The sequence below is a fragment of the Schistocerca serialis genome, chromosome 2 (genome assembly GCF_023864345.2).
Source record: "Schistocerca serialis cubense isolate TAMUIC-IGC-003099 chromosome 2, iqSchSeri2.2, whole genome shotgun sequence".
Taxonomy (NCBI): domain Eukaryota; kingdom Metazoa; phylum Arthropoda; class Insecta; order Orthoptera; family Acrididae; genus Schistocerca; species Schistocerca serialis.
Window position 1 is genome coordinate 776,017,821 of NC_064639.1, and position 15,404 is coordinate 776,033,224.

Here is a 15,404-nt window from a genome sequence, read left to right on the forward strand (position 1 = left end):
TGAATACACTAAGCAGATTCAGAAGGATGTAGGTTGCAGTATGTACTGGGAGATGAAGAAACTTGCACAGGATAGGGTAGCATGGAGAGCTGCATCAAATCAGTCTCTGGACTGAAGACCACAACAACAACAACAGCATGTCATCTTCGTGGTGTAGCAATTTCAATGACCAGTAGCGTATACGGACTGACGCGGAGACCTTCCACCATATCCCACAACAAATTCCGCATTTTTTCTACTGAAACTGGCTGAGGAAAAGAGAAGGTTTGAATTATTTGTTGAACACCCCTCGTGCTTCTAAAGAAGCCCGTCCCCTATAGGTCCAGAAGCGATATGTTTGACTGTTGCAGCTGTTTCGTCAGGTATTACATCATTTTCCGCAATGTTCCACCCTCTGGGAGCGCGCGAGCCGTGTGCAGCGGGACGCGAGGGGGGCGCGTGGCAGGCCGGAGCCGGTGGCGGCGCTCCCCGCGGCGCGCGATAAGCCGGGCCGGCGGGCGGCAGCCTCCGCTATTAGCCGGCGCGCGGACCGCCAGCCGCCAGTGCACCGCACCGCGCCGCGCAGCAGACGCCGCGCACCCGAGCGCGCCCCACCGCAGCGCAGCCGCCGCCAGCCGCCGCCATGGACGCCGGCAAGAAGCGCAGCCGCGCCAACCCCAGACAGACCGCCAACCCGCTGTCCGCGCTCCTCTTCTGGTGAGTCCCCGAAACACCTGTTGCTCGCTCCTGCTACCTGCTCGTGTGCGAAATCCGGGACCGGGTCGTCCGGGTTCCTGGAAAAGCTGCGCTGAAGTGCAACACATTTACTTCCTTTTGCGTGACCAGGCAACGCGAAAGTGACAAGCGCTTCGTTAGTTCGCTTTCCTACGCCTTTTGCGGTTTTATTGCGAACTACTTTAACAAGGGGTTGTGAAGCAGCTGAATGGGTTGAAAATAAATAAATCACCAGGTCCTGATGGGATTCCAATTCGGTTTTACAGAGAGTACTCTACTGCATTGGCTCCTTACTTGAATTTATCGCGAATCTCTAGCCCAAGGTACAGTCCCGAGCGACTGGAAAAAAGCGCAAGTGACGCCTGTATATAAGAAGGGTAGAAGGACGGATCCTCAAAATTACAGACCAATATCCTTAACATCGGTTTGTTGCAGGATTCTCGAACACATTCTCAGTTCGAATATAATGAATTTTCTTGAGACAGAGAAGTTGCTGTCCATGCATCAGCACGGCTTATAGAAAGCATCGCTCCTGCGAAACGCAACTTGTCCTTTTTTCACATGATATCTTGCGAACCATGGATGAAGGGCATCAGACGGATGCCATATTCCTTGACTTCCGGAAAGGGTTTGATTCGGTGCCCTACTGCAGACTCCTAACTAAGGTACGAGCATATGGGATTGGTTCCCAAATATGTGAGTGGCTCGAAGACTTCTTAAGTAATAGAACACAGTACGTTGTCCTCGATAATGAGTGTTCATCGGAGGTGAGGGTATCATCTGGAGTGCCCTAGGGAACTGAGGTAGGTTAGCTGTTGTTTTCTATCTACATAAATGATCTTTTCGATAGGGTGGATAGCAATGTGCGGCTGTTTGCTGATGACGCTGTGGTGTACGGGAAGGTGTCGTCGTTGAGTGACTGTAGGAGGATACAAGATGACTTGGACAGGATTTGTGATTGGTGTAAAGAATGGCAGCTAACTCTAAATATAGATAAATGTAAATTAATGCAGATGAATAGGAAAAAGAATCCCGTAATGTTTGAATGCTCCATTAGTAGTGTAGCGCTTGACACGTCACGTCGATTAAATATTTGGACGTAACATTGCAAAGTATGAAGTGGGACAAGCATGTAATGGCAGTTGTGGGGAAGGCGGATAGTCGTCTTCGGTCCATTGGTAGAATTTTGGGAAGATGTGGTTCATCTGTAAAGGAGACCGCTTATAAAACACTAATATAACCTATTCTTGAGTACTGCTCGAGCGTTTGGGATCCCTATCAGGTCGGATTGAAGGAGGACATAGAAGCAATTCAGAGGCGGGCTGCTAGATTTGTTACTGGTAGGTTTGATCATCACGCGAGTGTTACGGAAATGCTTCAGAAACTCGGGTGGGAGTCTCTGGAGGAAAGGAGGCGTTCTTTTCGTGAATCGCTACTGAGGAAATTTAGAGAACAAGCATTTGAGGCTGACTGCAGTACAATTTTAGTGCCGCCAACTTATATTTCGCGGAAAGATCACATAAATAAGATTAGGGCTCGTACAGAGGCATATAGGCAGTCATTTTTTCCTCGTTCTGTTTGTGAGTGGAACATGGACAGAAGATGCTAGTTGTGGAACGAGGTACCCTCCGCCACGCACCGTATGGTGGATTGCGGAGTATGTATGTAGATGTAGATATAGACCGTAACAAAGAAAATGTGCGGAAGACTATCCAAACACTGCGCTTTATTGGCAGACACCTAGAACGTGCAACAAATCTTCTTAAGAGACCGACAACACCGCGCTTGTCTGTCTTCTGAAGTACTGTGCGGTATGGGATCCTTATTAGATAGGACTGACGGAGGACACCGGGAAGGTACGATGTTGGGCAACACTTTTTATATTATCACGAAATAGGGGAGAGAACGTCACAGATATGGTAGCCGAGTTGAGACGACAAACATTAAAACAAAGCAGAATGAGATTTTCACTCTGCAGCAGAGTGTGCGCTGATATGAAACTTCCTGGCAGTTTAAAACTGTGTGCCGGACCGAGACTCGAACTCGGGACCTTTGCCTTTCGCGGGCAAGTGCTCTACCAACTTCCCCCCCCCCCCCCCCCCCCCCTTATGTTGATCTCATTTTTTTCGTTACAGTTAGTTCTATTTGTTCGGGGCATACGTCCTACGACGTCCGTTTAAGTTCGTTGTTGATCCATTCACTCAGTTTTTTTATTACAGAGGGCTGCCAACCCTCCGACCGAACACACTGAGCTACCGTGCCGGCACCAACTGAGCTACCCACGCACGACTCACGCCCCGTCCTCACAGCTTTACTTCTGCCAGTATCTCGTCTCCTACCTTCCAAACTTTACAGAAGCTCTCCTGCGGAGACTAGATACTGGCAGAAGTAAAGCTGTCAGGAGGGGACTTGAGTCGTGCTTGGGTAGCTCAGTTGGTCCCGGCACGGTAGCTCAGCGTGTTCGGTCAGAGGGTTACGTGCCCTCTGTAATAAAAAAACTGAGTTAATCGATCAATAATGAACTTAAACGGTTGTATTACGACGTCCGCCTCGAGCAAAGGCAACGAACAAAAGCGAACAAAATGAGATTAAAAAAAAAAAGTTGGTAGACCACTCACCCGCGAAAGGCAAAGTTCCCGAGTTCGAGTCTCGCTCCCGCACACAGTTTTAATCTGCCAGGAACTTTCATTAAAACAAAGCGTTTATCGTTGCGACGAGATATTTTCAAGGGACTTCAGTCATCAACTTCCTGCTTCGAACGCCAAAATATTATGTTGACTCAAAGAAGGGCAGCTCGTATTGTATTATTGCGAAATAGGGGAGAGATTGTCATGGATGTGAACACGAATTAGGGTGGCAATCATTAAAACAAAAGAGCTTTTTGTTGCAGCGGGATCTTGTCATGAAATTTCAGTCACCAGTTTTTTCCTCAGAGTTTGAAAATATTTTGTTGGCGCCCACCTGCATAGGGAGGAAAGATCATCATGAATAAGAGAAATCAGAGCTCGCACGGAACAACTGAAGTGCTCATTTTTCTCGCTCGCTGTTCGAGAGTGGAAATAGCTTGAAGGTGTTTCTGTGTACCCTCTGCCAGGCACTTAGATGTGAACTGCAGAGTAATCACGTAGATGTAGATGTAGATGTAAACGTACATAAGGTAAGATATATGTGTTTACTTTTCCCACGCTCTGTTAGAGAGTGGAACGGCAGAGAAAAAGTCTGGAAGTATGAACCTTCTGGCATATACTTAAGTGCCATTTGTAGAGCAATCACGTAGTCGTAAATGGGAAGAATAACGTCAGGATCGTTTGATAAAGATCACCCTCCGTTTCTACACCTGTCTTTTTAACACTTAGACACTGACGAGGGAGTGTGGAAAACGTTACATGCCAATGAAAATCTTTATTTACGAAGCGCTCGCTTCAAAGTTTCTGGTACTGCTGTAAGAAAATATAAAGTCTCTTCCAGACTGGACTGGCATGTTGATATGGTCTCCCCTTGTCACTTTTTGTATACGCCAGTGTTGGTTTCTTACTGAAGCAGACTCTGCTATGTAACGATCGTTCTCTCATAAGGTTTTTCTCATATGCTTCTGTCGTCACAAGTCATCTGTGTTCTCACCTTAGTTACACTTAAGATGAAGGCGAAACGGTGTATTTAATTTGTCTGTGAGTCGCCTAATCTCTTTTCGGTGCAATCATCTTGATGGATGTCCAAGTTCCTGTTTTAATCATTGTTTGAAATGTAAATTTAGTTCTTGTATTCCGCTTTCTGCAAAACACGTTTTTTCTTTATTTTTTTACCTGCAAATGTTTAGCGACCAATGTGCAATCTGCTCTGTGCCTCATTCTATTATTTTCGCAGAAGCAACGTGAAACACAGAGAAGACAGGATACAGTTGTTAAAATACAAAGGCAGACATAATAACCACAGAAATAAAATGTTCATATGGCATTATTGGCGGGGATACACACTCTAGGATGTTCGGTCGCCTGGTGCTAGTCTTTTTACTTGACGCGATTTCGGCGGCTTGCGCGTCGGTGATGATGAGGACAGCTCACACGACCATTTCGAGTGGAGAAAATCACCGACCCGGCCGAGAATCGAGTCCGAGGACGTGTGATCGAGAATCAGCAATGATAACCACAATACCACGAGCTACTAACAACACCTATGCTGAGTGGTCAGAAACAGTCTGACAAGCTTGTAATGGTGTTGCAGGTTGTTTTCGCTGGGAAATAAATGTTAAGAAAAAAAATCGATACGTTGAGCCGTTTCCGAGTTGTTTAGCATTGAAGTCAATCAGGTCCCTACCCGCACAGCTTCAAGCAATTGTACTCGCTAAGATGCGGTAATGCAGAGACATCTGTGGGTACGTGGAGTTACGACTTGCTGAAATGCTCATTACTCCAGAATGACATTTTCACTCTGCAGCGGAGTGTGCGCTGATGTGAAACTTCCTGGCAGATAAACCTGTGTGCCAGACCGAGACTCGAACTCGGAACCTTTACCTTTCTCGGGAATGTGCTCTACCGACTGACTTACCCAAGCGCGACTCACGACCCGTACTCAAAGCTTTAATTCTGCCAGTACCTCGTCACTTACCTTTTTCCTTTCTTCCAGGAGTCCTAGTTCTACAAGGTTCGCAAGAGAGCTTCTGTGAAGTTTGGAATGTAGGAGACGAGGTATTGGCAGAGTTAAAGCTGTGAGGATGGGTCGTGCGTGAGTCGTGCTTGGGTAGCATAGTCCGTAGAACGCTTCCCCGCAAATGGCAAAGGTCCGGAGTTCAAGTCTCGGTCCGACACACAGTTTTAATCTGCCAGGAAGCTTCATGCTCACTACTATTTAAAACATATCTTTTCAGAAAGTTATAAATTTAAGGTAGGTGCGCAAAAGCTACGTTTGTTCGGTTTGAGGCAACCAAACGAAGAACAAAGAAAAGGACAGGTATAGCGACACTAGAGCTGTAAAACTACTGTAGGATACTGTAGACTGTCTTTTGTAAGCGTAGACTACAGTTGTTTTCCTAGTAGGCTAGGTCAATTTAGATCGTACCTGCATTACCTGTATGTTAGGTGTGTTGCATACCTATGGGGCGTTACCTCAATAAGATCCCTTTCTTTGTGTATGCAGTCAGTGTCTTATTAGATTTCCGTAGAAACCGAAAGTGATGAACTGTCTCGAAAATGAGTGAGGATATACAAAGGGCAGCATAAGTTCCGGAACGCTTTTGTTCTACAAGATTATCCTCTCTGTGTTATTTAAAAATAAGCTGTATTTATGGCAAAATGTTTAGTTCTGGGTTTATTTGAAAATTGTTGATTTGTAACGTGAAACAGAGGGGTGTTCTAGCAGAAGGAAAGAACGGAAGAGTTATCATATACCGATAGAAAACGCTTTTTCTTTTAAAAAATGCAAAAAAAGAAACATACCAACCTTCGCTTCCTACTTCTTCGATCTTATATAAAACACATTTCTGTTGTTCACAAACAACTTTCACATTTATCAGTAATAACAAGAAACTCTTGATTTTGATCATGATATAGAACGTTGTATTGAACAGAAAATAAAAACAACAATTACATAGAATTTTTTATGTTTGTGCATGTAAACTGTACTTGCATGAAAAGTGACTGCTTTGGTTATATGAAAGTCCAGAAGCTATGCGATCAACTAATTTTTATTATCTATAAAATGCAATTTATGTTATGTAAGGATATAAAAGATGCAGTGGACTAACGCTGAAAGATGTGCGGTTCTATTTACGTGCAAAGCAAAGAAACAAAAATCAAAGAGAAGTCGTCGGCTCCCCATTTCTCTCACACATATTCATTTATCTTTATTTTCCCACCAATGCTATCAATACTACCGGTGATACTACCATTTACTACCTCATTTATGTACTGTACCAAAACTACCGAACCGTAGTTCTGGTGGAGTGCAAACCAGTGACGCTTTCGTCAAAAATAGGATGAACAATTAGGAACGCTCATGCTATTTGATGATCCATAACGAAAGGCTGTTAGCCCAAAATAGCGGACTGGATTTAGAGCAAGCGCGCTTCCCTTGGGTGCAAGCTAATTCTCAACGTATTTTGCTGCTGGATTAAATATAAGAGTACAGTCACAGTCCCCTACGTAACAGGTCATAATAAGAAAAACAGCAACGTCTTAGCTACATTTCTAAGCCGTGTCTATAACAGTCTCCATGATTAAATAGGCAGCAGCAACATTTGAAAATTAGGTGTTGTAGGTAGATAATATGTTCGTTCAAAAGTACCTGGAAATACTAAACACGCTAGAGTCTTGAATTTGATGGAATTACGCTTCGAGCTAAATTTGTAACACAAAAAAACTATGCAGTTGAAGAAAAGCCGATATTTTCTATTTTAGAATGAGTTATCAGGAAAACTAAGCTAGCATCCGCCAGGATAGTTCTGCACTTTAGCACGCAACTTCCGGAATTCGGGAGGACGAACCGGCCCCGTATCGAATCTTCCTGGCTTAACGACGGAGACCAGTATGCTGGCCAGGCTGAAAGTGCTTTTTAGACTGTTGCCGTCTTACCACTGGGTGAATAGTGGTCTGGTACACACGTCTCACCTCGGATACACGAGTCACAAACATTTCGAGAAAAACGTTCTCACACTTCCACATTGAACAGCCAGAAATGACTGCTATCTTTTCTCCAACGTACTGAATTACTTTTTGTGCTAAAATATAATGGCAGCCCTCAATCGAAGGTAATACCTTTTAATGATTTATAGTATTTGTCAAGCTTCTTTATTTCCCTTACAGTGCCATTAGAGAGAGATGCTGGCTGTACATTACGAGATATCTCAAACTGTTAACTTTGTTGTATGGCACAAGATACCTTGCAGACATTATTGTATCCCTGTGCGGTATGATTGCCATCCGAACGGATACCGGAAGTGGATCGAAGTCACAGAAATAATATTGTAATCCGAAATTTATTCAGCGTATCGTAGCATACTGAGAAAGTAACAGAGGACCGCCGTCATTTTTGTGCAGATGAATGATCTCATAGATCTATTTGAGTTCTAATCTCAGGCACTGTTATTGTATTCTATAGAGGTGTTGCTTATGAGTGAACTATTCTGGAATGAAGCAGATGCTACAGTAAATTGCACTGTATTTAATACCACAGTGTCCACTCTCAGTGATACAAAATAAATGCAGTTAACATGTCGGTATAAATTTGATGTAGATATATTGCTGAGGGAATATGTTATTAATGATAAATTTTATGTCAGTTAGGAGTACTTCTGTACTTCAGCATGGTGTACCAAGCATTTATGCACGTATGGTATGAGACCTAGCAGCTGGCGTAAAATGGCATAAAACAAGTGCATGTGGCTAGGGCCTCCCATCGGGTAGGCCGGTCGCCTGGTGCAAGTATTTTTAGTTGAGGCCACTTTGGCAACTTGCATGTCGATGAGGTTGAAATGGAGGACAACACAACACTCAGTCCCCTAGCGGAGGAAAACTCCGAGCCGGCCGGAAATCGAACCCGGGCCCTTCGCAAGGAATTCTGCCGCTCTGACCATTCAGCTATGCAGGTGGACGTGTCGTGACTAATGAAGTACTGTACCACAGTGAGACTCTCTCTGAGATTTATTGCTTATCGTCAAAAGTCGTCTTAACCATTAGGCTGTCTGAGCACGCTTCCAGATCTGACTTCCATTGTCACGGCTGTTGTAGGAGAAGGAGGAGATTAGTGTTTAACGTCCCGTCGACAACGAGGTCATTAGAGACGGAGCGCAAGCTCGGGTGAGGGAAGGATGGGGAAGGAAATCGGCCGTGCCCTTTCAAAGGAACCATCCCGGCATTTGCCTGAAGCGATTTAGGGAAATCACGGAAAACCTAAATCAGGATGGCCGGAGACGGGATTGAACCGTCGTCCTCCCGAATGCGAGTCCAGTGTGCTAAACGGCTGTTATCATCTATGGGTTCCGAACACCAAGAATTTCTCCTACGTAATATGGCGAATAGCAGCAGTAGGGGGAACGGAATCGGTAGAGGACTTTGGCTTCCCCTGTCACATAGGATATTAATAAAATGAATTAAATGAACTGAAAGGGGATAAATGGACAGACGGGCATGAAAATACCATGGGATCAAATTCTGTCACTGTAAAAATGAAATAGCTGGCTATTTTCGATCTTGTCTTTCAACACATTTGAGGACGACGTGGCACGTAATACATCGTTACTATTACGGAAAACTTACCAACAAGATTCAAAAAAACATTTCAAAAAATAAATGATCTCTCGTTTTGCACATGCTGCGGCATTCAAAGATATAAACACCGAAAGGGACTGCACGCTTAAAGGGAAACGAAAGGGGAAAAAATCCCATTCGCAGCGAGTGCCTTAGGGCGTGTTTTGAGCTGTGGTTAGCGGAATATAGATCTAGAAATAGGTTCCGGAAATATGGAAAAAAATACGACAAGAGTGTGACCAGTCGATTTTGTCCGCACGAAACGAACACGCAAACAGTTCTGTAATTCCATGCGAGACGTTTCGGAAGAAAATAGCCACTATCGTGAGAAGCGTCTGGATGGCTTCCAACTGCCAGATTGTCATAACATTTCTGGAGGGATCGGGCTGTCTCCAACACATGTTTCGAATAAAGATGTTCAACGGAAGACAAGAAAAATGAGACACCAAACGGAAGCATGCAGAAAATCTCATTGCTAGCCGTTCCCGTTCGCTGCCTGTAGCGATACAACCGTCACAGCTTCTATAATCTGATGCTTCATCCGTCGGGTATAAGAATTAAACAAAACTATGAATTTATTAAGTATTTTTTTCCACCGTATTAGTTTCTTCGCACACGTTCCGTTCCAATACAGAGTGTTGAAAACTCCTTATCAGTAGCAATCTTTTTAATCTACGTTAAGAACTCTTAGGCACAGGTCTCTATACCTCTCTATTTTTGACACGCTGGACTCGGATCTGTTCCCGAAGAAAAGTTTGATAAGGCAGTCCTCAGAGAGTTTTCAGTGGGGATTGTGGGCTATGTTGAAGAGATTTCCACAAAGTTTCCTTTGTATCTTCCATGGTCAGTGAGCAGTATTAGGTCATGCGCTATCACAACGCAAAAAGGAAAAGGAAGGAAGATTAGAGTTTAACCTCCCGTCGATACAAGGTCATTTAGAAATCGACCATAAGGTCGGATTACGATCGGATGGGGAAGGAAACCAGGAGAGACCGTTTGAAAGGAATCATCCCGACATTTGCCTGGAGCTATTTAGAGAAATCACTGTAAACTTAAAATCAGGACGGTCGGACTTGGATTTAAAAGATCGTCCGCCCGAGTGGCAGTCCAGTGTTCTAACTACTGCGCCACCCTGCTCAGTCAGACCACAAGAAGATGCATCTACTGCCTCTATCGCAGACCCTGCGGAGTCCATTGGCATAACAGCTTGCACTTTCAGTATGTCTATGACCAAATAAGTACGACAGCAGGCACAAAAATACTGTTATTACTTTCGTTTAGGATGGCGAAATGAGACCTTACTATGTTCTGTTCGCTAGTTACCATCACCTATCAGGATGATTTTCAGAATTTCGTATACGTCATTTAATTGTATCCGAACCTGAAGGTCTCCTGTCAAGAATATTGGGCACTTGAGAGATTGAAGTATCCCATAACCTAAGTCCGATGGCATTCCTCACCTGCGCTGTATCCCATTTTCACTTTTTGTGCTATATGCTTATAATTGATTAAAGTGTAACTAACCACTTTAACAACGCTGAATCACCTGAGCCATCCAAGAATGGTGTCATGGGCTTTTAGCCACGTGTTTAGCGACAGTCAAAGAAGCCCGTAACACTGGGGGAGGCTCTATCCACCGTTTTCTAATACGAACAACCCTTCACATTTCGCTAGGCTTAGCACTGGATACGCTTTACATAGGCTCACTTTTTGTAAGAAAAGCGGATGTTTTAAATATCTGCTTGATTCCTCCGAGTCGTTATATATTCTTTTAATGTCTTTTACGTTTTGTCAAAATCTTGGTATGTTTTTCTTCTCTTTTGAAGAGGCAGGCTAATGGAATTTTTTCAAGAATTTCAGATATAGCATTTACTGCTTCCAGCTTATTTATCGGAGAATATACGTTCTTTTCTTGTCTATTCAGAAGTTTAGTTTCCCATGACAACCACCGACAGCACTCGTGCTCCTGTGCTGCTGGTCAGGAGCATTACATACACACAACTGGCCATTAAAATTGCTACACCACGAAGATGACGTGCTACAAACGCGAAATTTAACCGACAGGAAGAAGATGCTGTGATATGCAAATGATTAGCTTTTCAGAGCATTCACACAAGGTTGCCGCCGGTGGCGACACCTAAAATGTGCTGACATGAGAAAAGTTTCGAACCGACTTCTCATACACAAACAGCAGTTGACCGGCGTTGCCTGGTGAAACGTTGTTCCGATGCCTCTTGTAAGGAGGAGAAATGCGTACCATCACGTGTCCGACTTTAATAAAGGTCGGATTGTAGCCTATCGCGATTGCGGTCTATCGTATCGTGACAATGCTGCTCGCGTTGGTCGAGATCCAATGACTGTTAGCAGAATATGGAATCGGTGAGTTCAGGAGGGTAATACGGAACGCCATGTTGGATCCCAACGGTCTCGTATCACTAGCAGTCGAGAGGACAGGCATCTTATACGCATGGCTGTAACGGATCGAGTAGCTACGTCTCGATCCCTCAGTCAACAGATGGGGACGTTTGGAAGAGAACAACCATCTCCACGAACAGTTCGACGACGTTTGCAGCAGAATGGACTATCAGCTCGGAGACCATGGCTGCGGTTACCCTTGACGCTGCATCACAGACAGGAGCGCCTGCGATGTGTACTCAACGACGAACGTGGGTGCACGAATGGCAAAACGTCATTTTTTTCGGATGAATCCAGGTTCTATTTACAGCATCATGATGGTGGCATCCGTGTTTGGCGACATCGCGGTGAATGCACATTGGAAGCGTGTATTCGTCTTCGCCATACTGGCTATCACACGACGTGATGGTATGGGGTACCATTGGTTACACGTCTCGGTCATCTCTTGTTCGCATTGACGGCACTTTGAACAGTGGCCGTTACATTTCAGATGTGTTACGACCCGTGGCTCTACCCTTCATTCGATCCCTGCGAAACCCTACACTTCAGCAGGATAATGCACTACCGCATGTTGCAGGTCCTGTACGGGCCTTTCTGGATACAGAAAATGTTCGACTGATGCCCTGGCCAGCACATTCTCCAGATCTCTCACTAATTGAAAACGTCTGGTCCATTGTGGCCGAGCAACTGGCTTGTCACAATACGCCAGTCACTACTCTTGATGAACTGTGGTATCGTGTTGAAGCTGCATGGGCCGCTGTATCTGCACACTCCATCCAAGTTCTGTTTGACTCAATGCTCAGGCGTATAAAGGCCGTTATTACGGCCAGAGGTGGTTGTTCTGGGTACTGGTTTCTCAGGATCTATGCACCCAAATTGCGTGAAAATGTAATCACATATCAGTTCTAGTATAATATATTTGTCCAATGAATACCCGTTTATCATGTGCATTTCTCCTTGGTGTAGCAATTTTAATAGCCAGTAGTGTATTTCAGTTGGTATTCTAGGATTTTCCATCCATTGATCGACCGTATAGTCTGCGAATTTCATGAGAGTTTCTCCACCGAGCACTTCCTTCGTTATTACTATCCATTCATCATCAACACTCTTAGGCGGAAGATAATCCACCGCAGCATACATGGGGAAAAACAATTGGACTTCTTCTCTACCCCTGTATTCCTCCATTAATCCCAGTTTTTGCATTTTCTTCCACAGACAGTGGTTGAAGCCAAAATTACAACCGGGAAGGGGTGTTTCGGGGAACACTATTTTAACAGCTTTAATAGTAACCATTTCAAAGTCTAACTTCAGTTCATGGTGACCACCCAGTCATCACATTTTTCAGTCCAGATAAAAGGCTTTCATACGTATTTTGACTTTTGTCTGAGAGCAAAGTAATAAAATAGGAAATACCTTCGTTTCTTCTTCTGTGCTTTCGATGTTAATGTGTATGTGTACAGTTACTGGGACTGTTTCTAATAATTGCCAAGTGTCCCGTCTACAAGAACAATACCACTTTCACACAGAATTTTCTGCGCTTCTTCACAGCCGAACACCCAAGTCACATCCTTCTACAGGAAGGCTAGCAGAAGCGACCCGCAAAACTACTGTTCAATACCTTTAACATCCATTTGCTGCAGATTCTTAGAACATATTCTGACCTCAACAGAATGACCTCCTCAATGCCATATAGTATGGATTCCGGAAACATATTTCATGTGAGACCAAATTCGCACTTTTCTCACTTGACATCCTGAAAATTATGGATCATGCCAATCAGGTAGCCGTAGTTTTTCTTGATTTTGGAAAAGGATTTGACTAAGTACGACACATACACGTACTATCGAAAGTACGACTGTCTACATCTACATATATACTCCGCTAGCCACCAAGCGGAATGTGATGGAGGGAACAATTCACGCCAAAGTCATACTCCTCCCCCCCGCTCCCCATCTGTTCCACTCGCTGATCACGCGAGGGAGAAACGACTGTCTGAACGCCTTAGTACGATCTCTAATTCCCTTATCTTTGAATGGTGGTCATTGCGCGATTTGAAAGTTGGTGGTAATAATATATGCTCTACATCCTCGATGAAGATCGGATTTCGGAATTTAGTGAGCAGCCCCTTCTGTTTAGCGCGTCGTCTATCTGCAAGTGCGTCCTACTTCAAATTTTCTATGAGATTTCTAACGCTCTCGCGATGGCTAAATGTAATAGTCACGAATCTTGGCGCTCTTCTTTGGACCTTCTCAATCTCTTAAATCAGATTCAACTGGTAAGGGTCCCATACAGACGAACAATACTCTAAGACTGCATGAAATAACTTATTAGCAGCTATTTCCTTTGTTGAAGGACTGCATCGCTTCAGGATTCTACCAATGAACAGCAATCTAGAGTTCGCCTTACCCCTTACTTGCGTAATCTATTCATTCCATTTGAGATCATTTCGAATAGTCACACCCAGATACTTGACGGATGTTACAGCTTCCAAAGACTGGGCATTTATTTTGTACTCGTACATTAATGTGGATTTTCGCCTTGTTATACGCAGTAGGTTAGACTTACTAATATTGAGAGATAATTGCCAGTCATTACACTAAGCATCTATTTTCTCCAAATCCTCATTGATTTGTTCACAACTTTCGTGTGATACTACTTTCCTGTAGACTACAGCATCATCGGAAAACAGTCTAATGCCGCTGTCAGTACCATCAACCAGATCGTTTACGTAAATTTTAAAAAGCAGCGGACCTATTACGCTGCCCTGGGGCACACCTACAGTTATTTTCTGTTGAAGTCACCCCGTTCAGGACGACATACTGCTCCCTGTCTGTTAAAAACTTTCTATCCAACCGCATAAGTCATAGGAGACCGTAAGCGCGCACTTTTTGGAGTAAGCGACAGTGCGGAACTGAGCCGAAAGCCTTTCGAAAGCCGAGAAATATGGCATCAACCTGTAAGCCGGTATCTAGAGCCTGTTGTATATTATGCACCAAGAGGGCCAGCTGTATCTCGCATGACCGCTGTTTCCTAAAACCGTGCTGGTTTCTGCAGATGAGCTTCTCAGGGTCTAGAAAGGTCATTATGTCTGAACACAAAATATGTTCCATGATTCTACAACAAATCGATGTCAGTGAAATTGGCCGGTAATTATGTGCATCCGATTTTCTACCCTTTTTCTAGATTGCTATGACCTGGGCTTTCTTCCAGTCCGGTGGAACTTTCCGCTGTTTCAATGATCTCTGATAGATGATGGACAAGAATGGTGCTATATAATCTTACGGGGATACTGTCTGGGCCAGATGCCTTTCTGGCGTCTAAGGATCTTAACTGTTTTACAATCCCAGATACACTAAACACTATGTCAGCCATCCTTGCGTTTGCTCGATAATTGAAAGGGGGAATGGTGCTGCAGTCCTCTACCGTAAACAAGTTTTTGAAAGCTGGGTTTAGAATTTCGGCCTTCTGTTTATCATCATTAGTTACTGTATGACGTATCAAGCGAAATTTGTGACTGGATTAATAATTTCATGGTGCGGAGGTCGCAGGATGTTATCTTGGGTGGAGAGTCGTTGACAGATGTAGAAGTAACTCCGAGTGTGCCCCAGTTATGTGTGCCGGGATCCTTGCTGTTAATGTTGTATATTAATGATCTTGCAGACAATATTAATAGTAACCTCGGATGATTAATGATGAAGTACTACCTTAAAAAAGCTACAAAAATATTCAGTTGTATTTTGACAATATTTCAGAGTGGTACAAAGTTTAGCAACTTGCTTTGAATGTTCAGAAATATAAAACTGCGCACTTCACAAAACGAAAACGTAGTATCATGAGACTACAATATCAGCTTGTCACAACAAGAATCGATCAAATCATACAAATACTTGGTTGTAGCAATTAGTGGGCACATTAAATGACTGTGGCACAAAGGCTCAGTCGTACGTAAAGCGGGAGGTGGACTTCAGTTCATTGGTAGAATGCTAGGAAAACGCAGTCAGTCTTCAGAGGAGATTACTTACAAAATACTCGTGC

The 15,404-nt window shown here is 43.9% G+C and overlaps 1 protein-coding gene across 1 annotated transcript in view; it reads left to right on the forward strand.

Annotated features, from left to right (window-relative positions):
- The first annotated feature begins 566 nt into the window (after positions 1-566).
- LOC126457999 (ATP-binding cassette sub-family C member 4-like) overlaps positions 567-15,404 on the forward strand; it is a 271,245-nt gene continuing 256,407 nt past the window's right edge. The window contains exon 1 of the mRNA XM_050094771.1: positions 567-696. Coding sequence (XP_049950728.1) covers positions 623-696 — 74 coding nt within the window. The 5' untranslated portion in view covers positions 567-622. The remainder of the gene's footprint in view (positions 697-15,404) is intronic.